Source organism: Marmota marmota, unplaced genomic scaffold (genome assembly GCF_001458135.2).
Source record: "Marmota marmota marmota unplaced genomic scaffold, marMar, whole genome shotgun sequence".
NCBI classification, from domain to species: Eukaryota; Metazoa; Chordata; class Mammalia; order Rodentia; family Sciuridae; genus Marmota; species Marmota marmota.
The window spans coordinates 24,493,234-24,508,556 of NW_025999853.1; the positions used below are offsets into that span (position 1 = coordinate 24,493,234).

Below are 15,323 nucleotides of genomic sequence, written 5' to 3' on the forward strand. Positions count from 1 at the left end.
AAAAAAAAAAAAAAAAAAAAAAAATCCTTCTTTACCGCCAGTTGATTTCTTGAAGAAGTGGATTTCCAGTGATAGAGAGTTCACGGAGAGAACAGCATGCATCAAACCATTTTATGGCACTTGTAAGATCTATGGAAAAAAATCATTATAAAAGGTATCAAAGATAAAGAAAAGAATTAAAAGATAATGTCCATCTTATTTATTGGTTACCCATTAAAGGAAAGCATTATTTTTATATCTTATGCAGAATACTATATATTTTCTAAAGGAGACTATATTAATTACACAGATATCTATAGAATATTTTTTATCATTTAGGAGCCACCTAAACTTATATATGTCTACTTTAAAATATAGGTCCTTAACTATGTCATAGGCTAGAAAAAATGAGATAATATATGCAAAAGGATTAGAACATTTTGTGCTAGATTGAAATCACAAAATATGAAGAAATTAAATCTAAAGTAACAGGATAGGTGGTAAAATTAAATTTAAACCTATATAGATTTACATGGACATATTATATTTTTTAAAGTAAAAACAGGCATGGTGACACATGTATTGTAATCCCATCTACACAAGAGGCTTAGGTAGGAAGATTGCAAGTTTGAGGCCAGCCTTGGCAACTTGTGAAGACCTTGTCAAAAAAATAAAATTTAAAAACATCTGGGGATACAGTTCAGTATATGCATGAGGCCCTGGGTTTAATTCCCAGTCCTGGAAAAACCAAATGTGAAAATTGTATTTTTTTAAAACAAAATCTAGCAAATCTAGGGTACACTCTATAGTAATGTATACCAAATTGCTTTCCAATAGAAAACAACCATAACACTGGGAAATATCTTTATCTCTATCATCTACCCATATCTAACTGTATATGAAGTACCTAATTAAAGTCTAACTCAGAGAAATGTGCTCTATGGAGGAATATTACTACTTTCAAGTAGGAATGTGGAGCCCAAGCACAGAGTCTGTTTTGCTACATTAAGGAGGCAAGTATTACAACCGAGGCTGGAATTTATTGGAAAAAGTACTGAGAAGCTGAATGTATGCAAGTTGGGATGTCTGTATGATGACTCCCCATGTATCCTTGTAAAAGTGCTGAGTTACATAGGATAGACAAGAAATATTCTCCAAAATCCAGCAGAAATCCTCTGCTGCAGAAGTAAGAGCTAAAAGTTGATACTAAAGTCCATGCAGCAGTTGCAGCCATGCAAGCCTAAGACCAATTGGGCATTTCAGAGATCAGTGAAAATCTAGGGAGAATGCACATTAGAAATGAAGGCCAGACCCTGGAGTAGGGGTAACCTGTTGTAAGACAAAATGAAACCTGTTGTAAGACAAAATGAAACTCAGCCTGTCAGAAATAATGAACACTAATTTAATTGCCTGTTAGAATAAAACTTAATACCATTTAAAGAAAGACTAGTCTATATTATATTATCTGCAATGTTCAACATACAGTTGAAATTTACTAGAAATATAAAGAAATAGGAAAATATAAACTATTGTTAATGTAAAAGCAATTAGTAGAAACTAAACCAGATATAAAGTCAATTTTGACAAAGACACCAAGGAAGTTACATGATGAAAACTGTATATCTATATAAAAAGATGAACTCAATCCCTAGCTCACCACATACATAAAATGCACTTTAAGATGGATTATAGACTTAATGATAAAAACTAAAAGTACAAAGCTTCCAGAAGAAAGCATAAGAAATTATGTTTTTAATCTGGAGATAGAAAAATATTTATTACAATGGTTATAGAAAAATGACTATAAAAGAGTGTACAAATTATATTTTATCAAAATTAAAAATATCTTCAATTTAAATAAAATTAATATGTAAAACAACATGGGAGAAAATATTACAAAGCTAATATTTGACAAAAAAATTCATCTAAAACAGATAAGGAATTTCCATAAATCAATAAGAAAAAGACAAATAACCGAAGTTTTAAAAAGGTGAGACAGTTAATCATTCATAAGAAAAGATACAGAAGTCACTCATAAATATTTCTAAGAAAATTCAATATATTTCTTTATTAGGGAAATGCAAACTAAAACCACAAAGAGATAACTTATACAGTGAAATACTAAACATATTTGGAAAGGAGTAATTGGTATTCATACATGCCCAGTTGGAATGTAAAATTTTACAGCTACATTGGGAAAATAGTTTGTCAGTTTGTTTCAAGTTAAAACCACACCCACTTTATTTTCCGGTACACTTACACATTTACCCAAGACTACTGACTGAAAAAAAAAAAAAACCTACAAAAAGAGTTGTATAAAAATTTCCATCGGAATCTATATTTCTACATTCATAGAAGCCTCAAATCTTATGTAATCAAAACATCAATCAAGAGGAGAATAGATAAATTGTTATATATTTATTTTTCAGCAGGAAAAAAAGAACAAAGGACAGAATAAACAAGATGGTGGAATATCACATGATTATTGAGCAATGAAACTTGGAGACAAGAGAAACCATACTATTTGATTCCATTAAAATGAAGAAATAATTAACACGTGGTGAGAAATTCAGACTGTGGTTGCCTTGGGGAGTGGACTGACTGGAAATCGGAATGGGTAAATTTTTTGAAAGGGATAAGTTAATTCAATTCATGATTCTTTAATAAACCTTTGAGGGACATCTATATTTGGTAGGAATCAACAAATTAGGTTTTTTTACTCATCTTTATTAGTCTATTTATTTTATAGGTAGGACATATAGGACTTTGAAATTGAAATGCAATGGTGATGCTTACCTAGGTCTACCAAAAAGATATGGAAGCAATATTATTTCAAAAGTGGAAAGAAACTCTCAAATTATTTCAACATGTTTTATTGTACAGCTTTGTTGTTCACATACCATTAGCACATGTACTTAACTCCTTACCACATATTTGAAGTTAAAACTCAAAAGCCTATTGTTTTAAAAAATTAAATATTATTCTAAACTTACCAGAAAGACAATTGTTGCTGACATCTAGCTTTTCCAAAGAAACAAAATGAAAAAGTGGTATAATTTTTGTCAAACTGAAAACAAAACATAAAATTCATTAAAAATTTTAAATGGTCATATTCTTGATATTATTGATGTAACTATATAACAATACAGTTATTTAATAAAATTATATAATTTACACTCAATTATGTATATAATTATAATTCCAAAATACAATAACAATATTTAATAACAGTACTTATTAAAAATGTAGCAATCATAGGAGTCTAAGTAATCTTATTATGTATGATTTATATTCATTTTTAAAGAGAAATTACCATGGAGAATTTCTACAAAGGAAGATTTTAATTCATTTGAAGAGAAAGTACAATAGAAGGGCCAAATCAGTCACAAATATCATGGGCTTTGATGGGCATTTGCTATTCAATTTTAAACAAGTGGTTTTTGTCATTATTTTATCTTTGTATAAAGTTAATGTTTTATAGAAGTTACATTTTTTTTACACACTGGCTCAAATATGTAACCTAAACATTTAATGCACAAACATAGAAATATCACTTTTCAATATAACAGATTAGAGAAACTAATATGTTTTTAATTGAAAATTATTGCTTTGTTTATTAGATTGAAAGCATTATAAATGCTGTAAGTGTCCAAAACTATACTAGTTTTAATTCTAAATTATAAATGTGCTTGGACTGAGGATATAGCTCAGTTGGTAGAGTGTTTGCCTTGCATGCACAAGGCCCTGGGTTCAATCCCCAGCACCACCAAAAAAAGAAAGAAAAAAAACAGAAAACAATGTGCTTAATATATAAATACTAAGTCCATGGAAAAAATGTTATGTTTTATATCCATAGAATGAATTTAAATTTGGCAGAAATATATTGACATTTAAAATAAATACGCTTATGAAATATGCATACTAAAATAGTAACATAATGAACTTTTAATCATTCTTTTAAGTGTTTATCATTTTCTAAGTTATAATTGTCATTAAGAATCCATATTCCAGCAAAAAACATAAAATGATATTGAAAATACATGATATTGAAAAAAAGCTATGAAGGGAAAAATAAATTTAGTTTGATTTAATATTTTCAACGGAGACCAGTCTACACTTACTCTGTAACACAATATCATATTATTATAGCTATTTGGAAATTAAAATTAAATCTGTTTATCTGAATCTTTAAATGAGACAAAAGCCCCCTTGTATAAGATGATCTTATGAAAATTATGTTTTCTAAATTAATCCTTTTATAAAATTTGGAATTCCATCCTATTCAAAATAGCACAATTTTAAAAAGGTACTCAGTAATTTTCTTTCCTTTTCTTTCTTACTGTCCCTTCACTATCCCATCAGAATTCTTTACCTTTTTCTATGAACTCCCTATATGACATTGTTAAAGGCAATGACATTGTTAATAACAGCAACTATTACTCTGAGGTTAGAAGCCAATGAGTAACACTGAGAGCCTTATGGGATCTTGTAGCCTCATGGGGACTAGCACAAGACTAGCCCTTGTATTGACCTTGACTCCTCTCTTGTACTATCCTGTTCTGCATTAGCAGAAAGAAAGAAGATACTACTGATGAAAAAACAGACTAAATAATGAGGCTAGGAGAAAAACTAAATGTAGTCAATCCTAAATACAATATTACTATTCACAATTTACCTATGCGATACTATATCTTAAAAACAGTTTTCTGGGGAGAAAAAAAATTAAATTACGAAAAAAAATCTGTGAGAATATATTGGTCATTACATTTATACAAACACTTCATTATTTGTACACTCCATAATAGTAAAATGCACTGAAATTTCACATGGATTTGGAAGAAAGGAATGGAAGAAGGAAGGAAGGAAGGAAGGAAGGAAGATGAAAAAAAGACAGGAGGAGAGAGGAGAGGTGAGAGGGGTGGAGTAGAGAGAAATAAAATGTTGGAAACATAATTATAGAATTTAAGTATTCATTTTATCACTTTTCCTATCTAAGCAATTTCTGAATCAATATTGTAAACACAAAATAATTATTCAAGTAGAAATATAAAAGTATTAACAAGAAAACTGTGTTCTAAGTTTAATAAATTTCTGAAACTAAACTTTGTATTTCTACTGCAAGGATTTTGAAAACTTAATAGCTAATGACATATTAAATCCTTCAGAATATAATTTTTCTATTTTTTCAGAATATTCCATATTTCTTAAAAACAAGTTATAAAGTGACATATACATAAGATATTAAACTAATTATTTAGAATTTTTTAAAAAAATCAATAAATATCATCCTTGCAAAAATCAATCAAAGAAATATCTATGACCAAATATTTTTAACACTGAAGTTTCATCTTGTAAGAATCCATATTTTAAAAATCATGTTCTTTATTATCTTTCAGATTTTAATCATGAAAACTAGCTATTCATTCACCTTTATGACTATACATTAGGAAGGAAGAAACCTAATCATAGAATCCCTTTTTTCAAACCTCTAGAACTTTTCTTTTACTGACATTCTGTATATATTTTTTTCCAAGAAAATTCAAACCAGAAAGACAAAGGACATTCGTGAAAACCTAATACCATTTGACCTTGTCACATTAGCCCTGGGCATTAAAAGATATAACTTTCAAAGACGACAAAAAGCAAAAGATTTGTACAATGAGCAGCCAATGGTAATAGTTTCCACTTTCTGCTCCTACTTAGAGTCTCATTGGAAGTAGAAAAGCTTATGAAGCCAGAGTCTTCTTAGTTAGAACTCCATGGAGTCAAACTTAAAACAGTCACATGTTGTAATGAAAATTTAAAACAGAAGTCAGGATGAAACAGGCATTTCAAACAATATGTACTAAGTATCAATCTTTATATGTATTCCATTTGTTGGGATACGAAAAGCATATGGATATATAATTTCTTCCTTGTGATGCAAATATTTATCAAGAATTAAAAGAATAATATACACAATCTAAAAACCATACCAACCACAAATATATATACATACATATATGTGTAAGAATATATATATTCTTACACACATATACATGTATATAACTATATGCATTTTATATATACATTTATAAAATTCTCAGGTTTGTAAAATGAATTTATAAACATTTTCTATTTGGATTATCATTAACATCTTATAAAAAACAGTTAAGGTTGGCATTTTAACCCCTTTCACATGAGAAAAAAGACAAGGATTAGGTGGTGAGTTGCTCAATGTCAATTGACTGATAAGTTATAGATTCAAAATTCAATCCCAGATCAACTGACACTGAGTTTTATCAAAACTGATGTGGTTCTGAAAGAAGTCAATGTACATATAAAAGCATAATGCAGGATGGATCTTTTCTACAATTAACAGTATTAATTTTGTTGTAAAAAATCCTAAGTTTGAAGATGATTTTTATACTGTGATATTAGGAAATAATTTTATTATCCTATATGTCCATTCCACCATTACATTTTCCTGATGCCTTCAGGTCCATTATTTCATCATCTCAGAAGTGGTAAATAGTGAGAGACTAAGAAAGAACATATCCAAGTATGTAACAGTATTATTAAGAATATCAAAACATTCAACAACATAATTATGCTAATTTTTGCACAGATAAGCTTAAAATAAGAAGTTCTTTTATCTCTAAGAGTTCGTTGAGGACAAGAGCATATGTCACCTATTTTTACATCCTCCAAAATAACAAATGCTATCTAAATATCCAAATATTATAAGACTAGGCAAACAAAATTATAAGGAAGGATAATTTGGATTAATTATCCCAATCATCATTATCAATTCTTAAAAATTTTAGTATTTTAGTTACACTCCTTTTATATCAGATTGATATGCACAAGTCATAAGAGAATAACACAGCAAAAGTTTATCACACACTACTAATTTTAAATTTTATAGAAAGAATGTTCTATGATAATTTAAATTGTCCAAAGAAATTAAAGACATTATTTTTTTTAAAGTATTTATTTATTTTTTTTAGGTAGACACAATATCTTTATTTTATTTTTATGTGGTGCTGAAGTTCGAACCCTTTGCCTCATGCATGCTTGGTGAGTGCTCTGCTGAGCCACAACCCTAGCCCCTTAAAGGCATTATTTTTATTAAAAAGTTCTTCAATTAAATATTTTAATATCTCTCTAAATGTAATTTGCTGAGTGATTTACTGCATATGTCAAAATAAAGCTGATGATTTCATTTTAAAATTATGTTTCTTACCTGAAAAATATCATGTAAAGATACAATGGGTGGGTATGTGGATGGGCCAAGTTATTTACACTGTGTTATCTGACAGAGCTAGTTTTTACACCCAATGTCCTTTAAAATCAAATCAACTTTCATATTTTATATATTATTAAAATAATTTGAGGGTATTTTAAATAAAGATTTGTTTTTCAATTGTCAAAGTTTAATAAGTAGAAGTCAAATAATTTAATACATACATGCTCAAAGGATGAAAGAAAAACTGTGCAAAAGTTAAGAAATATTTTTATGTTTTTTGAAAAATAAAAGGTCTAAAAATAAAAATTAGATTGTCCTTATTCACTTGTTTTCTAAGCACTGTATAACCCAAAGAGGTATTTTCTGTTAAAGGTGGTTCCTTTACTCCACTCCATGTGCCTTTGATGAACAAATTAATCATATTAGAGTGTATAAGCCTCAATGAAATATTAAGGGAGAAGTACACATATTGTGCTCCTGCTTTGGTTTTAGACAGTTATTCTCTGCAAAGTTCCAGATGTTTGGGGGTCTCAAATGAATTTTCTGAGGCAAATCCCCTTTTCAATTTAACATTAAGGTATTTCTTTAAGTGTTATTTTATATCCCTAGGGATATCAAATTTAAATCTATCTTAACAGTTACAAAAAGACATCCAAGTAGAGAGCAGATTAAAAAATCATTCTTCCAGGACTTAATAAGTACCATTTGAGAGAATGAGACATCCTTCTGAATTAAATTAACTACCTCCTGTATTTTCCAATGACTATATTCTTTACATATACAAACAAACCTGAGCTGAGATTTCTACAAGTGTGTCTGAGAAGAAAAAAAAAATTGAAGAAACTAAAATGACAAAATTCTACTAACATTCTAGGTTATGGCAATCTATCACTTTTTACATTTCTAGAAAATGATCTTTATGTACTCATTTATTAAGATACACTCACATTGAATTGCTGGAGACACCCAACTTTCTAAGTTATTTATGAACAGCACACAATTATCTTAACCAAGCATTGACTGAATTTATTGCTTTAGTAAAGTATGTGTTTACCTGTTTTGGGAGATAGTAAGATTTTGTAGTAAAGGCAGCCAATATGAAGAAAACCCTTCAACAGTTGAAATGCTATTATCATCCAAGTGTAATTCTCTTAGCAGAACATGATTCTCCAAAGATGGAAGCTATATTTAAATAAAGCTCATTAGTTTATATCAAGTAAGATACTGACTTGTCAGTTAACAAGATTTAAAAAGTAAAACATATAAAAACTTACAATATATTCATAAATTAAATCATAAAAGAAATTATGAGGCTTCTAGTATAAATAAAATTTCTATTAATTAACTGTTTAATTTTGATATTCATTTTAAAGGTATTTCATGACAACATATATGTATATTTCATAATATATAAATTTAGCCCTAATTATAAGCCTAAATAGTTATGATTCATTACATTTTAGCATTATGATAACTTAACATTAAATTATACTATAAGATTAAAACTATGTTGAGCATTTCTTAGTGAAAGTATGATGAAAGAGTTCAAAGTAAATTAGAAATCAAATGCAGCTGATGAGCATGAAAAAAAACTTATTCAAAATTTCTTTTAAAATATGTGGTTGATATTTCTATTTAAAAAGTGTTGCATTAATGACAGAAACAAATTAATTTAAAGCAATTACCTCAGTTAGATTATTGCCCTGTAACTTCAATATTTGGAGCAATCCACAATTTTCAAGGCCTTCAACATCAGTAAGATGATTATAGGAGCAATCCAGGTATATAATGGTAGGGGTTTCACACAGACCTTTTGTGCTAATCAACTGGTTGTGGTCCACAATTAGTTGTTGAAGATTTTTCAAAGATTCTAAACCACCTGGAAGAAAATTCTTCTAAAATCACTTGTATCATACCTTCTTCCTAAGGGTTATTATTTAAACTGCCATCTGGGGAATATGTTTTTGAATGACATAGTTATATATCAATTGAAAACTGAACAAAATAATTAAAAGCATATATGAGGCACTGAATGTTTATTTTCAAATAACAATGGAACCATTAAGAAAGCTAATCTGAAATAGAATTGTCTATTAACTCACTTAGAGAGAGGGAATTAATTTGTGAAGCTTTTCAAGTCACCTAACAAAAGAACAAAAGCATGAGAAAAAATAAAGATTTTGGCAAAGGAAACTGAAGGGAAATAGCAGACCAAGGAGAAAAATAATTGGGGCAGAAATAGAAAAAAAAGGCAAACAGAATTCTGTGATGAATGGAGGGGGTTAGTAAGAATAAAAACAAAATAATACACACATTTAATTTATGAGACGTATTTCTATTTATATCAAATTATAAATAGTCAAGAGTGTCAGGCACAATTGAGAATGGAATAAGAAGTCACTGATTTGGCATTAAAGCAGGTGAAATCTTTTTCTGCTACAACCATTGATAGGAAAATCAAGATGAAAGACACATTGCACTGAAGTGGAGAAAATGTGTTTCGACTACTCTTTAGACTTGTTAAGGATTTTTTCAAAGTCCTTAAAATGGCCTATAAAATTGTATGTGATGTGTGTTCTACTTTACTATGGTTCCCTTTTTCTCAATCCTTTTTGAAATGCTGGCTTCCTTGCTGTACATCAACTATGAAGCACATTTTCACATATGATTAGTGTGTGGCATGTTAATCTTATCAGCTAAAATCAAATTTTAGATGATACCCTGATTTTCAATTAACATACAGAAAAGCAGCAATTAATCCATTTAACTATCTGTGGGGGGAATAAATATAATTTCAAGCCTCAGAACAAGAAGGAACATTTGACCTAGCATCACTATTTCCATGAATGCATTATACAGTTAAAAACAAATATAAACTAGTACATAGAGATGTTCCTTGAAAGATTACTTACAAAAAAGACATGAAGTTAAATGTTCATCAATAGGGAATAGTTAAATACATTATGGAGTATCTCATAAACAAATATGCATGTCTTTAGTGTGTAGTAATACTGATATGGAAGGATGTCCATGATATATGCCTGCATGTAAACCTATATAAATGTAAACCTATATATGTACTTGAATATAACCCTATATATCTATAATTGTATTACATAAGACAAAGTCTGAATTCTTTCATAATTTATTGTTCACCATGGTAACCCTTGCCAAATGAGAGAGAAGTGTGATCATATAGATAAAAATTTTACTAATTAAAACTGTGTACTGTCAGGGAAATGCTTTGGAAGCTACTATCATATATATTGGAAATAAACTTTCTGTTTTCAAATTTAAACAAAGGCTTAGATTCCATGCCGGCTATAAGTATGTCTGCATTACTGTAGCCAAATATACTGCTATCCAATGAGATTGGGAAAAGATTAAAAAATCATCTAATGGGTTAGCATAGCAATCATAACAGCTTGGACCTTATAGAATTACATTATCACATACAGGATAGTCAGAAAAGCAGGATGGATTTCATGGATCCTGCATCTCTAGCAAAACAAATACTTCATGACTTAAAGGGTTTTAATACTGGAAATATGTTGAAATATTCTTCATGGTATATTTTCGGGATGATATGTTTGCTGCGAATTCTCTTTTGTGTCATAATAATGGGTTGCTGGACCCTCAGAAAAAAAGATCCAGGAACTTCAAGTAATTGTACACCACTTGCATTTAAAAAACTAATGAAAGGGGAGATTTCAGGAGCCATAAATAAATTATGGGTTGTTTGAGCGATCTCAGGGCAGGGGTTGCTCTTCTGAGAAGTCTTGGTGAAATCCAACAAATTCCAGACCACTCAGTTTATTCTGACACTCTGCTCATTGGCTCAGATAGCCCTAGGTTCAAACACTACAGCCTGGAAGCAGATGAGGTAGGTATAATCCACTAAGACCCAACAAAGTAGTTTTTCCATCTTCATCCTATCTTCCTCAGGAAGTTCTTCACACTGCATCCCATTGGTGTTCCTACCTATATAAAAGAAAACTTGGGGGTGGGGGTAATGCTAGAGGGCAATGCAGATGAAAGATAAGGCATGGAACAAGAAGATTCGGGATTGCCTTATAAAGAATAGAATGAAGTGACTTATATTGACCACCCTGTTCGCCTCTATCCAGACTTGTTTGAACCTGAAAAAGTTTTCCCATGATGGAGAAAATGTTGCTGTTGCACAGTGCCATTTTGAGACTGAATCCACTCACAGACATCTGCATGTGGCCCTCAGACACCAACTGCATGTCCGTGTCCCCAGCTGCACAAAGCCATCAGTTATAGACTATATTACTGTGCTCAAGTGGAACAAGTCAACATGGCCTACCAAACTGATACCCTAAGACACATTTTCAAAAGAAAATCTTTTATTTCAAAAATTCATAAGGACAATAGATCCATCAGAAGTGTAAATATCAACATAGAAACAAATAATTTAAAAAATAGTAATGTGATTCCTCTCAAGGAACACAGTAACTTTCTAGCAACAGAACCTAGAGAAAAGGAAATTGATGAAATATTTGACAAAGAATTCAAAGTGATGGTTCTAGGAAAACTCAATGAGATATAATACAGATAAAAATTCAATAAAATTAGGAAGACAATTCATAATACAAATATGAAGTTCTAGAAAGAGATCATAAAAATGGAAATGTTGAAGCTAAAGAAAAAGTTAGTCAAGTAAAAAATACAGTTCAACAGACTAGATCAAGTACAAGAAAGAATTTTCAAACTTGAAGATAAAAATTGCAGGAGAGAGAGAGGGAAGAGGAGGAGTGGTGAAAGAGAAGGAAGAGGAAGAAGAGGGGAAAGAGAAGAAGAGGAGGTGGATGGTGATGGCAGCATCTGAGACTCATGGGATATCATTAAGTGAACAAATATTCAAATCAAGAGTATTCAAAAAGAGGGAGAGAAAGGAAAATGTACAGAAAAGCCTACTTAACAAAATAATAACAGGAATCTTTCCAAATCTTGGAAAAGGCATAAATATCCAGATCTAGAAGGTCTAAAGGACCCAAAATGGATTTGACAAAAAAAAGTCTTATCTGAAGCACAAACTGTTAAAAGTCTATGACAAAGAATTCTAAACAGCAAGAGAAAAGCATCAAGTCACATTAGACTAACAACAGATTTCTGAGAAGAATACTTTACAGGTTAGGAGTGAATAAAGATGCCATCTTCAAAATCCTGAAAATAAAGAAAAACTGCCAACCAAGAATATTTCGCACAATAAAGCTGTCCTTAAGACATGAAGGAGAAATGAAGTACTTCCAAAACAAGTAAAAACTTGGGGAATTCATCATCAGTTTGCTTTACAAAAAGTACTTAAGGGAATCCTATATTCAGAAGCAAAAGGAAGATAACTATCATGAAAAATAAACCAAGATATAAAACCTAGTAGTTGAGTAGAAACACAAAAGAAAAAAAAACTATCAATACAGAATAGTTTCAGATCACAAAGAAAAACAGTAATAGAAGAAAAAAGGAAGAAAGGATTCACGAATCAACCTAAACATTTTTTTGATGAGACTAAGTCTTTACATATCAGCAATAACTATGAATATAAATAAATTAAATTCCCCCAATTAAAAGATTTATATTGGCTGAATAGGTAAAAAATAAGATTAGACAATATGCTGAATAATGTACGAGAAACTTGGAATGCCTGTAAAGACTCACATAACTGAAAATGAATGAATCGAAAAATATTCCATGCAAGTGGAAACCAAGAGTGAGAAGGTATTGCTATACTTCCACAAGGTAAAACAGATTTTAAGTTAAAATGTAAAATAGAAAAAAAGGAGACTATGTAATGATTGAGGATCAATTTAATAAGGTCATAAATATATATATACACCCAATACCAGAGCACCCTATTATATAAAGCAAACATTATTAGATTTAAAGGGAATGATCGACTCTACTACAATAATAGTAGGAAAATTTAATACCTCATTGCAACAATGGACAAATCATTCACATGAAGTCAACAAATAAACATAATCTACACTATAGACCAAGTGGACTTAACTGATATTTACAGAACATTTCATCCAATAGCTGTGGAATGCATATCCTTCTCATTAGCACAGGATCATTCTCCAAAACAGAGTTTATATTATGCCATAAAAAACTAAACAAATTTTAAAAACTGAAATTATTTCCTTTAGCATTCTGGTCACAATAAAACAAAGCTAGAAATCAACAACAAGAGGAACTTTAGAAACTGCACAAATGCTCAAAAACTATGCATAATCCTCTAGAATAAATATACCAAAGAAATCAATTGAGAAATTAAAAAATTTTATTGGAAAAAATGAAAATGGAAACACAACTGACCAAAACCTATGGAATACAGCAAAAGAAACAATAAAAAAGAAAAAATTGTATCAATAAGAACCTATGTTTTAAAAAAGTAGAAAAAATTGAAATACACAACCTTATCAAGAAAATCAAGAACAAACCAAATCAAAATTCAGTAGAATGAAAAATATAGCAAAAACTAGAGGACAAAATAGAGACTAAAAAAATACAAAAGATTAATGAAACAGAGTTTGGTTTTGGTTTTGAAACCAACACACACACACATATACACACACACACACCCCTGAAAAACTTTTAGCTAGATTAAGGGGGGGTGGGGGAGAAAGAAGTCCTAAATAAATAACATTTCAGATGGACAGAAGGTATTACAACTGATGCTACAGAAAAACAAAGGAAAAACAAAGGATTATTATGAACAATTACATGATAACAAATTGATAAACCTAGAACTAGATAAATTCATGGGCATATTTAACCTACCAAAATTGAACCATGAAGACAAAGAAAGTGTGAACAGTGTGAACAGACTACTATCAGTTAACAAGATTGAATCAGGATTAAAAAGTCTCTGGACCAGAAAAATCCAGGACCAGAAGATTTCACTGTTCAAGTCTACCAAACATTTAAAAAAAGAACTAACATCAACCAACTCTTCTGAAACTACTGCAAAAAAGAAAAAAAAAAAACTGAAAAGGACAGAACAGAACTCTTCCAAACCCACTCAACAAAACCATTACTATCCTGATATAAAAATCAGACAAGGCTACAACTACAACAACAAGAAAAGAAAACCGAAAATTGCAGAAGAATTCCTTCAATGAACATATATACAAATGATCTTAACAAAACACTTGTAAATTGAATTTAACTTCTCATTAAAATGATTATACACCATAAAAAGTGTGATTTATCCCAAGGATGAAAGGATGTTTTGATGTCCACATATCAGTTCACATACTAAATCATATCAATAGAATGAAGGACAAAAAGCATATAATCTTATCATAGATGCAGAAAAACTATTTGATAATATCCACCATACCCTCACAATAAAAATTCTCAACAAATTACACATAAAAGAACCACACTTCAGCATAATAGAAACTATGTATGACAAACCTAATGGTCAACACTGTAATAAATGAGGAAAAGCTGAAAGTGTTTCCTCTAAGATCTAGAATAAGAGAAAAACGTATACTTTCGTCATTCTTATTGAACTTAGTACTGAAAATCTTGTGGCAGTTAAGAAAAATATTATATAAAGTAATCCAAAAAGAAAGTGGGGAATTCAAATTATCCCTATTTGTAGATGACATGATCTTATGTATAGGAAAACCTAAAGACAACCAAAAGGCTGTTGGAACTATACATGAATTCACTAATTTTGAAGTATACAAAATTAACATAAAAATTGGTAACAATTTTACATCTGAAAATGAGATTGCTGAGGAAATTAAAAAGGCAATCCTATTAACAATAGCTTCAAAATTAGAAATGAATTTAGCAACAGAAGAGAATTATATCGATAATGAAAATTATAATACATCCATGAAATAAATTAAAAAAATACTAAAAATTTGAAAATACCTTACTTATTCATGTATTGAAAATAATTGTTAAAATGGTCATAATATCGAAAGCAACATATAAATTCAATGCCATCACTGTCAAAGTACTAGTGGTATTTTTCACAGGAAATTAGAAAAAATAATTCTAAAATTCATACATAACTATGAAAGATCATGAACAGCCTAAGCAGTCTTTTTTAAAAATCTTTAGTTAATGTATTTAT

At 29.8% G+C, this 15,323-nt stretch overlaps 1 protein-coding gene and 1 non-coding gene across 9 annotated transcripts in view; one reads left to right on the plus strand and one right to left on the minus strand.

The window, feature by feature from the left end:
• LOC107139799 (ALX homeobox protein 1) overlaps positions 1-15,323 on the minus strand; it is a 219,733-nt gene that overhangs the window by 157,903 nt on the left and 46,507 nt on the right. For all 8 annotated transcript variants that reach the window (XM_048804423.1, XM_048804414.1, XM_048804427.1 and 5 more), the window contains 4 exons: positions 8,893-9,086; positions 8,262-8,389; positions 2,973-3,046; positions 36-129 (listed from right to left, as the gene is read on the minus strand). In XM_048804423.1, coding sequence (XP_048660380.1) covers positions 36-129; positions 2,973-3,046; positions 8,262-8,389; positions 8,893-9,086 — 490 coding nt within the window. The remainder of the gene's footprint in view (positions 1-35; positions 130-2,972; positions 3,047-8,261; positions 8,390-8,892; positions 9,087-15,323) is intronic.
• Positions 3,678-3,748, plus strand: Trnaa-ugc. Its single transcript has one exon. It is a non-coding gene; the product is annotated as a tRNA-Ala (tRNA).